This window comes from Cynocephalus volans, chromosome 10 (assembly GCF_027409185.1).
Source record: "Cynocephalus volans isolate mCynVol1 chromosome 10, mCynVol1.pri, whole genome shotgun sequence".
Taxonomy (NCBI): Eukaryota; Metazoa; Chordata; class Mammalia; order Dermoptera; family Cynocephalidae; genus Cynocephalus; species Cynocephalus volans.
Genome location: NC_084469.1, coordinates 82,424,326 through 82,438,150, shown reverse-complemented (window position 1 = coordinate 82,438,150; position 13,825 = coordinate 82,424,326). Strand labels below are relative to the sequence as shown.

Here is a 13,825-nt window from a genome sequence, read left to right as displayed (position 1 = left end):
CCCGCGGTCTTGGTGTTATCAGCACCACACTCTCCCGAGTGAGCCACGGGCTGGCCCTACAGAGAGGGTAATTAAAGTGCCCAAAGTCACCCAGCAGTTAAGTGGCAGGGCCATGGTTTGAACCCAAGCAGTGGCTACAGAGCTTACACTCCTAACTCCTATGCTCTGTTGCCCCCAGAAGGTCCTCATTTTCTGGGCAACAGCTGAGAGACAAAAACATCCCCAACTCCTGGTATGGACTTGACATGCCCCCAGTACCATCTGTAATCTCTAAATCCTGGAGTCCCCCAAACCTCACCAAGTCTGCCACTTACTGGCCCCAGTACACTCGTAACACTGAAGCAGAAGCCCAGAAGTACATCGAAAATAATCCTCGTTCTTTGGAACCTCAGTATCACTCGGAGCACTGAAGCTTTTTCAATCCCATGCTTTGAGACTTCTTCTTCCCAAAGGCGTTGAAGCCTTGAAAAGAGAAAAATTGAACCAAGTGAAATCCCTTCACATGTGTCATCCAAGCGTCCTAGTTCTTGCTAGCCAGGAGCTTTGTTGCAGAAATTGGCAAACACAACAAAAGTAGAGAGAACAATATAGGGAATCTCCCAAGCACCTATCTTCCACCTTCCAGAATTATCAACATTTTGACATTTTTGTTTCATCTCTCCTCCACTTTTTTTTTTTGCTGGAGTATGTAAAGCAAATCTTGGACATCATCTCATCTCATCTATAACTACTTCATTATGGGTCTCTTCCAGATAAGGCCTCTTTTTTTGAAACTGTAGTAACCACAGTAACAATAATTCCTTAATGGCATTTAATGCCCAGTCTATACTCAGATTTCTCTAATTATTTCAAAAATATGTTTTGACAGTTAGTTTGTCTCAATCAAGATCCAAACAAAGTTCATACATTGCACTTAAAGGACAAATATGAAAGGCCTCGAGTTTCATTGTAATCTCTAGCTGTTTGCCCTCCTCTGCATATCTATGTCATTTATTTGTTGGAGAAACTGAGTTATTTATCCTGTAGAATGTCCCACACTCTGGATTGAACTGTGGTGTTGTCTAACATAATCTTCTATCCCCTGTATATCCTATTAAACTGGTAGTTAGACCTAGAGACTTAATAAAATTCAGATGTCAGCCGTTTGGCAAAAATATTTAATAGGTGATGTCATATATTTCCTGTTGCCGTCCATCAGAAGACACACAATGCCTGGTGTCCCCTTGTTAGAAACATTAAGGTGGATCAGTGGGTTATGGTGAGTTAGCCTGACTCATTAATTGTCAAGTTTCCCATCACTGGTCACCATTGCCTAGAGCTGCTTTCACCAGGGCTGGCAAAATGATGATTTTTCTAATTCTATCACTCCTTCTGAACTTAGTAGATTGCCTTTTTCTACAAAAAATCACTTTGCTTCACTAACTATTTTGTGACCCTGAAATACAGTTAGTTCAGGAAATAGCCCAGGAATTTGTATAATATCACTCTTCCTTTTAATACACAAATTAAGATTCACAAAACCCAGAACTCTGACTTCCAAAAAGTGTCCTCAATTATTTCAAAGTCTCCAAAGGTTGTGTTACACCAGCAAAACAGGAACATCAAAAACATTTTTTTGGAGAAAAATTTGATACACAATATTTCAAAAAAGCATGAAAGAAGTTATCCTGAAAAAAAAATGTTGACTTTCTTGCACTTTTTATTTTGAATTTTATTTGAGGCAGGGACAAGGGCAGGGGACTGGACAATAGTCACTGTGCTGCTTAGGATTTCCAGATGTCTTAATCCAGCCCTTTGATGCCTCCCATGCATCCACAATCCAGTCAGCTGGTTGCAGTCACCGTGCGGCAAATGCCCTTTTATTTCCTGGCTCCTGCTCCCATATGTGCAGTTCCACTGTCTGAAAAGTGGCTACCAGTGCCCATGATGAGAACATAAAGGACTATGCCATGGGACTCTAGGTATTCCCTGAAGCATCAACTCCTTACAGAACAAGAGCACAGTGGATAGAACAGCCTCCCTTGCTAGGCCACCCTTTGTCACCAGGGCCTGACAGCAGCACTGTTTGTGCATGATCTCAAACAGCTCCATCAACTTCTGGCTCTCATCCCTGCCCAGAATCTCACCAAGTCTCTCACTACAAACAGTTCTAGTCTTTTCTACCCCTTACTCCTCCAGCCATGGACACCCATGCCCAGCCTAAAATCAGAAGGGAGCAAACACCATCAGAACTTTTTTCTTCACTCAATCAAAACTCCAGGCTCTTTCTTCCTCCCTGAGTTACAAAACAACTACTCCCATCCCATGCCCACCAATGGATGACCCAGATAATTTGCTGGGCCTAGGTCCTACCTCAGCAAAGCAAAAATGTCCCTGTTACACCTGTACATAGGTGGATTTTCTTGCTTCTGGATGATATTACTCAGGCCAAACCATGGGGCCACCTCTCCTCATTCCAGCTCCACCCCCACACATGCACAATCTACAGAGACGACAAGTTCTAAAGCTATTTATTTGACTAAACAAAACCATGTTTTTTAGAGCCTGCCCACAGCTTTCCTAGCAATTCTATCAATTTTTGGCCATGATCACTACTCTTAGAGTCAAAAGACTTGGCTTCAAATTTTAGCTGCTCCATTCATTAGCTGTATGACTCAGGGAACATCATTTCAATTCTCTTATCCTCAGTTTCTTCATCTGTAAAACGGGGGACTCAATATCTGCCCTGTTAATTTCATAACACTGTTGTGATGGTCAAAGGAGATAATGGGTGAGGAAATGCTCTGTAATTATAGAACAATAAAAAATATGAAGAATTATGATGGTGATGATGACGAAGGTGATAGTGATGATGGTGGTGATAATGCTGCTGCTGCTGCTGATGGTGACTATGATGATGGTGGTGATGACAGTTGACAGTTCGTCAGCAAATTTTCACAGAAGCCAAACAGAGCAGCTCTTCCGAAGGATCAGGAAAGATGCACCCCAGAACTCTGCCTATTAAGTGGTAAACATATAGAAAGAAACTTCTTCCTTCTCTAAAGGTGTGAATGCATGGATAATTATTTTTTAAAATAAACATCCCAATATGGAGTGATTGCAAAAGTGTTGGTGGACAGACACTGTGAGTAACGGAACAAAAAGGCAAAATCAGTGAATTGGAACTGTGTGAAAGTAAATCAGGAGATCTTGTACTCATAATGGTCAGAAAAGAACAAGCAGACTTATTATGCATCAAGCATTTTTCCAGGTACTTTAAACTGAATTCATCACTTCTTTTGATTCTTACAACAATCCTATGAAGGACAATGAGATAAATGTTATGATCCACTACTTTATACATAAAGACATACACGTGTCTTTATGTGCAAAAACATAAAAAAAGGTCAACTTGTCTGACATCATAGTGGGTAAGAGGTGAAATTCTGACCAATATCTGGAATTATCTAAAAGGTGTTCCCTGGAATCTTTTTTTTTTTTTTTCTTTTACTGAATAAGTCTGAGAAGCAATGGGTCAAAGATTAACCAATTTCTGTACTGCAGGTTTTCTCAATGCCTTGAATACACTAAATTGCTTTGGAAATCTCTGAGACCTGGCTACAGCATACGACATTTCACAAACTCCCCCAACCACTGAATGTTCTTCTCAGGGAAGCTCTTATCAGACTATAATTTCCTAGAACACATTTAGAAACTGCCATTCTCCACCTGGTGTCTCTCACTGAAGGAGCAAGAGGTACGAATATGAGTACAGGACATTTTAAATCACTTATTCATTTTTTCCCCCATCTGATCCTTGTATTACCTTGTGAAGTGAGTAGTACAGGAAATTTAATCACACAACCAGTTAGTGGTGGTTGAGGATTAAAAGTCTGGGTTGCTCACCCAAAATGTAATACCCAATGCCACTGTTAAGTGCTTGATCCAGAAGAGAAAATCAAAAAGGACTAGAAGCAGTAATTTCTTTTTTTTTTTTTTGTCTTTTTCGTGACCGGCACTCAGCCAGTGAGTGCACCGGCCATTCCTATATAGGATCCGAACCGGCGGCGGGAGCGTCGCTGCGCTGCTAGCGCAGCACGCTACCGAGTGCGCCACGGGCTCGGCCCGAAGCAGTAATTTCTAATGTTCTTGGGGTCATGAGCCCTTTGGCAAATCTGATAAAAGATGTGAATTCTCACTCCACAAAAAGATCTCCAGCCCAAATATATAAAATATGAATACTACTTCAAGAGATTCATGAACTCCGGGTTAAGAACCCCCAGTCTAGAGTGGGGCCTCTTGCTACAAAGGGAAGAGCCAAATTGTCTGAGGGCGGACCCTACCTACCAGCCTTAAGCATCTCTGGTCTCCATCCCACCAAGAGATGGTCTATAACCAATCCAATGGATTGCCCAAAGCTTTACCTTTTGGCATTTTTGGCTGAGGCATCGTGGACTGACAGCAGAGGGATGCAACTCTTGTCTAAGCGATTCTGGAAACCTCGGATCATGAGTGGTGTGAGCCATGACAATGTGAGGTAGGAGAACAGGCCGGCATTATCCAGGGGGTTAGGGCCAGGAACCCTAGCAGAGAAGTTACAGAGAGGAAAATTAAGTCAAGTTCAAGATTTTGAAAGGATAAATTATAACCACGTAAAAAACCATAATGCAGCCATCCAGATGCACACACAAGTACTTTTTCTTGACTCTATTATTTGAAAGTTGAAAACCAGAAATAACAAAAATACCCATGAATTAAAGAATTATGCGAACAGGAAGAAACTATGATATACCCATACTATGGAAGGCAATGCAAAAGTTTTTATAAATAGGGTTGATATATGTGTGTAACATGAGACAAACTCTAAGCATCTTAAGCAAGGAAAAAAGTCACTTGCAGATCAAAAAATTCAGAATTTTTTTACTTACATATAAAAAGGAAGAAAGGAAGACAAAACAATATGTACTTTTATTTCAAGTAGTTAATAGTGGTTGACTTTGAAGAAGGAATAGAATTGACAAAGGAACAGGAAAAGAGATCCTCATTGTTTTTCAGTTTTTCTATGTAACTTTTACAAAAACAATAAAATGAAATTAAAAGTAAATAAATAAAGACGATAGGTCCTATCTTTAAGAATGATTCACAATTACTGAAAAAAATATTGGATTAGGGTGTTGGAATTATGTGTAATTTTTCTGTCTTTTTCTAAAATTGCCTTTACTGTTATTTGTTTCCATATGAAAGAAATTCAATTCGAACAAAGATTTGGGGAGAAACATGAGAAGATGAAAACGACAAACTCATGAGATTGTTTTTGGACTGGGAGTGGGCTGTGGCCTCTTTTCTCCACTCTCTGGCCCTTTATATGCTCATAGCCCACTAGGGATGTATATTTGGACCAGGATGGCCATGCCCTTGCCAGAGATGTTGGAGAGAGGAGGAAGCGAAGGGAGGGTCAAAGAATGCACCAGATACGTGGGGCCATCTGTAACACCAAAGGCAGAGCAAGAATCATGAGCTAGTGCCAATATCCCAAAGGCCCAACAGAAACAACATGTTTATTTAAAATAAGGTTGCCTAGGTGAACTAAAGTACCAAGGTTCTTTGTTCTTGGCAGAGATAACATCAATTTGGTATGGTAACAATGCAGCTAGTATTGATAGAAGTTCAGATTTTAAAAATGGGAAAACAAATGCAGTTTGTTGATAGATAAAATCTTAGAAAACAGTTGGACAGATGAGGGAATTGTAAATACAAAATGGAATTGATGGTGAAATGCTTAGGAACCAGACTAGAAGAGTGTTAAAGTCCTGTCGATAAATGATGAATAAATGAATGTGTGCTTGCTTAGGGGAGTGCAATACCGTGGAAGGCCCCCCAAGCAGGGCTGTATTAGTCAGAAACCAATTTGGGGATGGTTACATTAAACTATGATGTATTAGAGACGGACACATTGAATTTCTTTAATTCTTAAATTTAAAACTAACATCATAAGGCTTTCACTAAAATAGAATAACGGGGAGCCTTTCCATGGCTTCCTATTCCTCTTGGAATGAAGACTAACATCCTTAAAGTGGCCTGTGAGGACGTGTGTGATCCTCTGGCATCTGCCTGCCTCTACAGCCTCACCTCGCCACACCCAACACCACACGTGACTCTCCAGCAACACTGGCCTCCTGCTCAGCTCCTGGACACATCACGTTGTATTCTTTCCACCTCAAGGTAAGGCCTTTGAACAAGCTGTTCCCCCAGCCCCGATCATGCTTCCCCTACTCTTGCCTCATAAGTTCTTGTTCATCCTCCAGGTCTCAGCTTAAGTCACTCCGAACTTATCAAGTTGTCATTGTCCTATTGTCCCTCAACACCCTCACATTTCTTTGTAACTCTTTCCTACTCAGCTTGTAACCACATTTATTTATGAGTTTACTTGCTTATTTTCCTCCTCCCCTCTACAAGGTCCATGATGGCAAAGATCATGGCTGTTTTGCTCAATGCTCTTCCCCTGTGGTCTAGCACGGTGCCTGGCACATGGCTCTATGATCTTTGATGAATGAATGAATGAAGGTGATGACTGTGCTTCCCCAATGTGCCTCAGGCTGCTCTGGAGGTGTTTGGCTGTGGTGGGTGACATGACTGTGTAGAGACATCATTATGTAACAATCTTTGGGAGAGGTCTGGGCACTGAGGGTTGAGGGTCATTGCCCTAGTGGGTACCACCGTGCCCTCCTCCCACTCAACTCACCTTGGCTTGGGACGGATAGGAATCATGGTTTTCCAGGCAGCATTGTACTTCTCCCAGCGGGGAACATCTATGCTCCCCGGTGCCTCAGGCTTCTGCTGGCTCCAGGAGCCATCTGGGACAGTGTAAGTTCTCTTGGGAAAGAAAAACCCAAAGGGCATCAATTTCATATCTCGTAAATACTGTCCTGAGGGAAAGTTGGACCACCTGCCCAAGGAGAGATGGATCTTTCCACATCTAGCCTCCTAAAGAAAGGCTGCCAGGCAGGAAATGAGCACTGGACCAAGAGTCAGGACAAGGAGGTCCCAGTCCTGGCTCTGCCCTGCATTCACTGGTGACTCTGCTCAGGTCACTCCACCTCCTTGGGTTTTTAATCTGTCAGTAAACAATGTAGACAGGAACAAAGAGTACTCTAGTTAGTTACCCATAGAATGTGAGACCAAGTCACCCTCTAAAGGTAAATCTACTAAAAAAAAAAGCAATGAGTAAAAAAGTAAACCTCAAAATACTATATTATCATTTTGACAATTAAGCCAAAAAGAGGTAATTTTTAAGACTTCAAACAGAATAAATAATATTATTTCAAAAGCACAGAAAGGGATTGATGGAAAAAGATTCAGGACAGTGGTTACATCAGGTAGGGAGAGTTATGGAATGAAATGGGGGGAAGTCTGATAGCTGGATGTGATTGTCAAGGTGCAAGCTGGTATGTTGGTGATGGGTTTACAGGTGCTTTCTGTATTATTATAAGTAAATAGCTAGATAAATGGTTAATAGATGATAGATACAGAGATGAGATAGACAGATAGATAGAGATATACTTGAACCATAAATGTGTGTCATGACCAAGGACTATGACTCATGTAACTATGGAAGCCGGGGGTCCATTTGAAAAAATCAAGAGTAAATAAATATGGGGCAAATGTTTTTTACCTAATTTATTACCATTGAGAATAACTTGTCAACTCAGTTTCCTGATGTTTCAATGCTAAGAAGATCTACTTACATAGCTAAGTCCTGAAACCATGTCATCGCCTATGTCAATGCCGAGGTTCACAAGGCCACCAGAAGACTTGGGGACCCAGTATATCCTCCTCCTGGTCATTTTAAGTTGTGCTCCCAATTCTTCGTTTCCCAGAATCAGACAATCTGAAAAAGCAGCAGGTAGGAGCAGCTTTTACATCCAGCCTTGAGCAGCCAGGAGAGGGGGCATTACCTTGCAGGAAGCGTTTCGTGGTCCTGCAGAGGGTTAGGTCATTGCCACAGAACCTGTTCTTCCCTCTGCCTGAAATATGTGTGGTCTCTCTTCTTTACCATCTACTCAGGCATCAGCCCAGGATCACCTAGAGAAGCCTTCTCTAACCACCCTCCTCACCCCACACCCAATCCTGTACCCTTGGGCCAGGTCTACCAAAGGCCTGCACATAAAACCATGCTTGTTGTCTTATCCCAGTCTGTAATTATACACTTGTTTGAATCATTATTTGTTCAGACTTCATTTCCTGCACTACACAGAGTCTCACAAGGACAGGGACATGTCTGCTGTGCTCACCGTTGAATCTCTGGGCCCTGGGATGTGCTGGGAGGATAGCAGGTGCTCAATAAATAAATGATGAATGGATGCATAAATAAACGAAAGAAACACCATTTTGCCATTCTTTGTCTTTTGTTTTTTACACACTCCAGGGGGAATCTTGGCACAATTTAGAAACCTTAAATAATAAAGGCATTTGTTTTTGGGAAAAAAAAAAAAAATATATATATATATACATATATATATACATATATATATGTATATATATATGCATTTCATTTTTGCCTTTCTGAGTATGTGAGTAGCTCCTCAGTTAACCCAGAACATCCTCATGCCTGGGGCAGTATTTAGGAATATTTTGAAAGAGATGGAAAGAGAAAGGAAGTGTGCAGCTGGGCCAGCTGACCCTAGCCACGACCTGTCCCACACAGTGCCCCACACTCAAAAGGGCCCCAGGCTTGGTTTAATGTTCTGCTGTTGCCATCTTGAAATTCGTAATAAATCTGAACAAGGAGCCCTACATTTTCATGTTGCATTGGGCTCTGCAAAGTATATAGTCTGTACTGGTGTTCAGATACAGCTTTTGACACTCAAGTATTAGATTGTGCTTAAGGTAAATAGACTGCAAGCTAACCCATTGTTTTGGAAGGAGATTCTCTAAATTCCTTTATCCAACCCCCTCCCATGGCACTTCCTTTTACCAAATCACAGCCAAATCTGGTGGACTCCATTTCTGAAATTATCCTATAGACCATATAAGATAGACTTCCCATCACGGCACCAGGCCATGAGGTTTACTTGCCATGTAATGGTAGAATGTACCCTTCAGAGATCATGGAAGAGAGAGAAGGAGGTGTATTAAATAAGAGAGGGTGCCACACATTCTTTGTTTAAGACTTTGGAAAGAGGCCAGTTTCCTTGCTGCCATGAACCACCTTCGGATATTAGACACATTAAAGTAAAATTAGCAATGATTCAATAGAATAAGTCACTGGGGGTAGGGTCATGATATACTGCTGTATAGTTCATTCACACACAAAGATCCTCAAAGGAGGAAATGGAGCAGGGACGGAGGTGGCAAACTCCAGATTGCAAGTCATGTACCCTGGCAAGGGACTGGATCAGTGGTGCGTTGATATATGTTTGTATCTGTAACTAACCTATGGTTGCAACCGGTAAATAAATGTAGTTCCAATACGAACGTTGCTTGACATTTTATGTTAATCAGTAAGAGGAAAAGTGAAATCCCAAAGATTTATGTTTCTTGGGTCCTCACTCATTTTTCAATGACCTGAGTAACTTTGCTGAATAGTTTTTAAACACTGAAAGAACATTCCCCCCGCTTTTTTTTACTACTCACAATGTAATGGCTACAGGTACCACGCACTTGTAAATTTAATGTGCATTATTAACATTTCCTACATTTCTTTCTTAAGACTAAACGATCAACAAAATAATAAATCAAGCCCTGACCTATAGCCTTTGCTGATTTCTGTGGTATAAATACTTCCACCACAGCTGATTTCAAGATACCAGCACAATTCCACTGAATGCAGAGTTGGGAAGAAATGCTCAGTACAAAATCGTAATATAGTATTTCTACCATATAGATACAATAGATGTGAGCAACTTTGAAAGTATAAATAACAGTAAAAGGTAGTAAAATAATTCAGAAATGATAAACTTTGAGTATTACCTTTGTTTTGATATAATTTATTTAACTATAAGTTTATATCATTTAATTTTTAATAATGTTTGTGTTTAACTAGGCCCTCAAAATTCCTGAAAATTTGACAATTGACTTTCATGAGCCAGTATGAATAGGCTCCAGCAGACCACTGCTGTATCCATCTTGAAATCCTCCTCCCATCCAGGACATATTTTTCCAATTGACTCACAAGTGCTCCACGGGTTACTGCTGGCCGTGCCTGGGGGTTAGCTTTCCTGGCTCCCCTATGGCGCAGATGGGAACAAGAAGTAGCTAAAAATCTGGGTGAGAGGCTTGCCAGAGGTGGCATAGTGGACAACCCAGTCTGCAAACAGCTGGGAATCATGGGAAGATCTTGGAGGGGAGTATGGTGTTAGCAGAGGCAGGATAGGTGAAGCCCAGCGACCCAGGGAACACCACCAGTCACACCTATGGAACGCTCACTGCACCTTTTTTTTTAAAGATGACCGGTAAGAGGATCTAACCCGTGGCCTTGGTGTTATCAGCACCACGCTCTCCCAAGTGAGCCATGGGCCGGCCCTCTCATTGCATCTTTTTGCAGGTGTGTATGAATAAACCAGGTTGGCACATCATACTATAGTTGAAAGGTGAGAGAATCTAATTTCCTGACTTGGTCTCGATGAATCTGATCTTCCTCATGATCCTCCACTTGCTGGCTAATGAGTGGAAAATAGATGTGAGCGAGCCAAAAATCATGACTTGAAGGACTTCACAAAAGCCAGTCAGCCTCCAATGACAGTAGGACAGGCAGTGACCAGGTGAACAAAAGACATCACCTGGGAAAGCCTAGGAGGAGAGGACACTGTGCCCAGGATCCCTACTCTTCCTCTACTAGACAACAATTTTGAGATCGTGCCTTTACTGAGCACTATTTAACAGAACTATTTAAATTTTGTATCAAACAAGATCTTAAAATGGTAAGCCTAACTGTTTATTTTTCACTCATTAACCAGCAAGTGCGGGATCATGAGGAAGACGAGATTCTTAGAGACCAAGTAAAGAAATTAGATTCTCTCTCATCTTTCAGCTATAATATGATTTGCCAACGTGGTTTATTCATACACACCTGCAGAAAGATGCAATGAGAGTTCCCTAGTTGTGATTCCTTCCTGTACAGATTTGTCCAGGAAACTAGTAACAGGGAAAACTAAACCAAATGAAAATTAAGAAAATGCAAACTCATTCAATGGATATGCTCGCATATGAATTGCTCATCCCAACGAAACTGGGACTCAGCCCCACATTAGCTTGGGCCTCCTTCCAGTTCTACAAAGTCCACCTCCACTGCCTGAACCAGCCAGGGGAATTCCCTCCAGAGCTTCCTTTGGCAGTCCCTGAAAAGTTTGCTGGCCTCCCAATTTCCTCTCGTGAAGGAGTTGGAGCTGAAGTTTATTCACTGTAATCAGTGTCAAGACCATCGCTATGGATAGGGTGGAGACCAGGACATGCCTGGGAATAAAACAGAGAGGAAATAGATGCTTACTGCTCTGTGTTCTCTCTATCCCCTGGGGCAAAAGTCATGATTGCACACTTGGTTTAGACGTGGGCTATTTGCATATGGGGAAACAGCCTGTGGACAGGAGGGGGGTTGCTGGAGCCAGGTAATCTATGCCAAGAGCTTTCTGGAAGAGCTGATTTACTTCCTCATTGCTCTTACCATTTACCCAGCAGGGTCTAGTGTCCAAGACCGGAAGGTGTGTCAGAGGGTAATGAAAGCGCCCCGGGCAAGCAGACGGAAGTACCTGTAAGCCAGGCCCTGAGGAAGTTTAAGTAATTAGACCTTACTCCTCTGTGCTCTTTAACTTTTCCTGATTTTAGGTTTATTTCTTTCTGTTAGTTCCAACAGCCTCTGGAAGCCAGTGACTGTCCATCTTTTTTATTGCTGAATCTCCACATCCCAGTGCCTGGTCATCTCCTCTGTTCCAGAAACTGGGAAGCTCCTCCCCACCTTGATCTTTGCACTCATCCTACTCCCTGCCAAGGACATTCTCCTCCCAGCTCCTTGCAGACCCAGCCCATTCTTGTCATCCAGGTCTCAGCTCAAACGCCACCTCTTCAGAGTAACCTTCCCAGACTTCCCTATCTAATGTCCGCTTTTCTCTATCACCTTCTACAGATTTTCCTATTGTGTTTTTTTTACTCATCACCTTCTGAAATTGCCATTTATTTCTTTATTGGCTTATTTATTTTCTACCTACTATCACACTAGAATATAAGCTTTTGAAACCAGGGACGTTGTCTGTCTTGTTCACTGATATATGCTTGAATTTAGAATATGTACCCAGCACATAGTAGATGCTAAGTAAATATTTGATGGATAAGTGAATGAAGTACATGTGGAGCCTGTCAAAAAAGGAGAAGGAAAGCCATACGTTACTAAAGACATCATATTTAGATTCTAAATTTAGATTCCAAGTGGGCTGACTTATCCTGTCACAGAGATATACTGACAGCGTTGAAAGGTGTTCATCATGCAAGCCACTTAAACTTGGGCCCATTCCCACGCTACACCATACCTCCTATAGCACCATATGAATATTCATTTGTATTTTAAAAAATAAATCCAGAAATTATTATGTGAACAGAACACTTACATTGTTTGTTCTTGTTGTTGGGGTATGTGTGTATGCTAAAAGCATTAAATATAAGTGTTTAAAAACTATACCACAAAGTTTGTCAGATGGTTTTAGAAGTTCTTTTTTAGGACATTGGAGCCTCAAAGAATGCAGCCCCTCTCCCTGCTTCCATTTGGAGAGACCCTTGATGAAAGGTAAGCTCTTGTGGACCTGGGCCATGTATATTTTTCCTCCATATCACCCCAAGGTAGGGCACATAGTACACATCCAGAGAAACGATCTGGGGCCTGCTGGTTATACCCAAGATCTTCAGCTAGCACCTCAACTTCTCTTTAGGCCCAAGTGGCTCAGGCCCCAATCTAGGACATATCCTTGACAACTGTTTTTCCTTCATTCTTCATGTTCAATCCATCAGCATATTCTGTTGAAGCTACATTCAAACACAGCTTGAATCCATCTGCTTCTAGTCTATGTCCTTGTCACCTCTTGCCAGGATGATAGCAACCACTTCCTGACTGACCTTCCTGCTTCTGATCTTAAATCTTTACATTCCCTTCTCCACACAGCAGCCAAATGATCTTTTGAAAACATAAGCCAGATAATGATATTCAAGTAAAGGAAATCTCCAATAGCTTCCATCAGGCTTAGGGTAAGATCCACAATCTGACCAGGCCCACCTTCTTACCTCATCAGATATCACTGGGCCCTATGCTCAGTACATTGCAGGAGCAGGTTCCTCACAGATCCTAAATTCACCCTAGCCACAGGGTCTTTGCAATCATTGTTTCTTCTGCCTGGAATGGAGCCCTGGGTCCCACCCCCTGATCTTTGCTTTACTGCTCTCTTATAGTGCAGGACTCAGTTCTAATGTCATCTTTTTAGAGAGGACTTCTCTGACCATCTAAAGGACTTACCACAATCCAAAAATATTTTCCTTATTTGTTTCCTTGCTTATTGATTGTTTCTCTCACTAGAATGTCAGCTCCACAAAAGCAGGAACCTTGTCTGTCTTGCTCCCTGATGTATCCCCCAGCACTTAGGATAGTATCCAGCACATAGTAAGTGTTCAGAAAGCATTTTTTAGTAAAGGGTTATTAAGATAAATATTAAACAATATAAAAATATTGCTTAGTGAATGAATAAAATAAGGGGTATCGTATCAGAGAAAGAGCTTTAGGCAGGAGCTTCCAAGTTCCTGCTTTTATGTCTACCACAGCACTTAGTAAACTACCATCTCCTTTACCTTATCTGGTGCACACATAGAAACA

At 41.6% G+C, this 13,825-nt stretch overlaps 1 protein-coding gene across 1 annotated transcript in view; it reads right to left on the bottom strand.

Annotated features, from left to right (window-relative positions):
- Positions 1 to 7,823, bottom strand: part of ABCC11 (ATP binding cassette subfamily C member 11) — a 57,944-nt gene extending 50,121 nt beyond the window's left edge. The window contains exons 1-4 of the mRNA XM_063109921.1: positions 7,725 to 7,823; positions 6,722 to 6,852; positions 4,404 to 4,562; positions 315 to 462 (exon numbers count right to left, since the gene is read on the bottom strand). Coding sequence (XP_062965991.1) covers positions 315 to 462; positions 4,404 to 4,562; positions 6,722 to 6,852; positions 7,725 to 7,823 — 537 coding nt within the window. The remainder of the gene's footprint in view (positions 1 to 314; positions 463 to 4,403; positions 4,563 to 6,721; positions 6,853 to 7,724) is intronic.
- Positions 7,824 to 13,825: the final 6,002 nt, after the last annotated feature.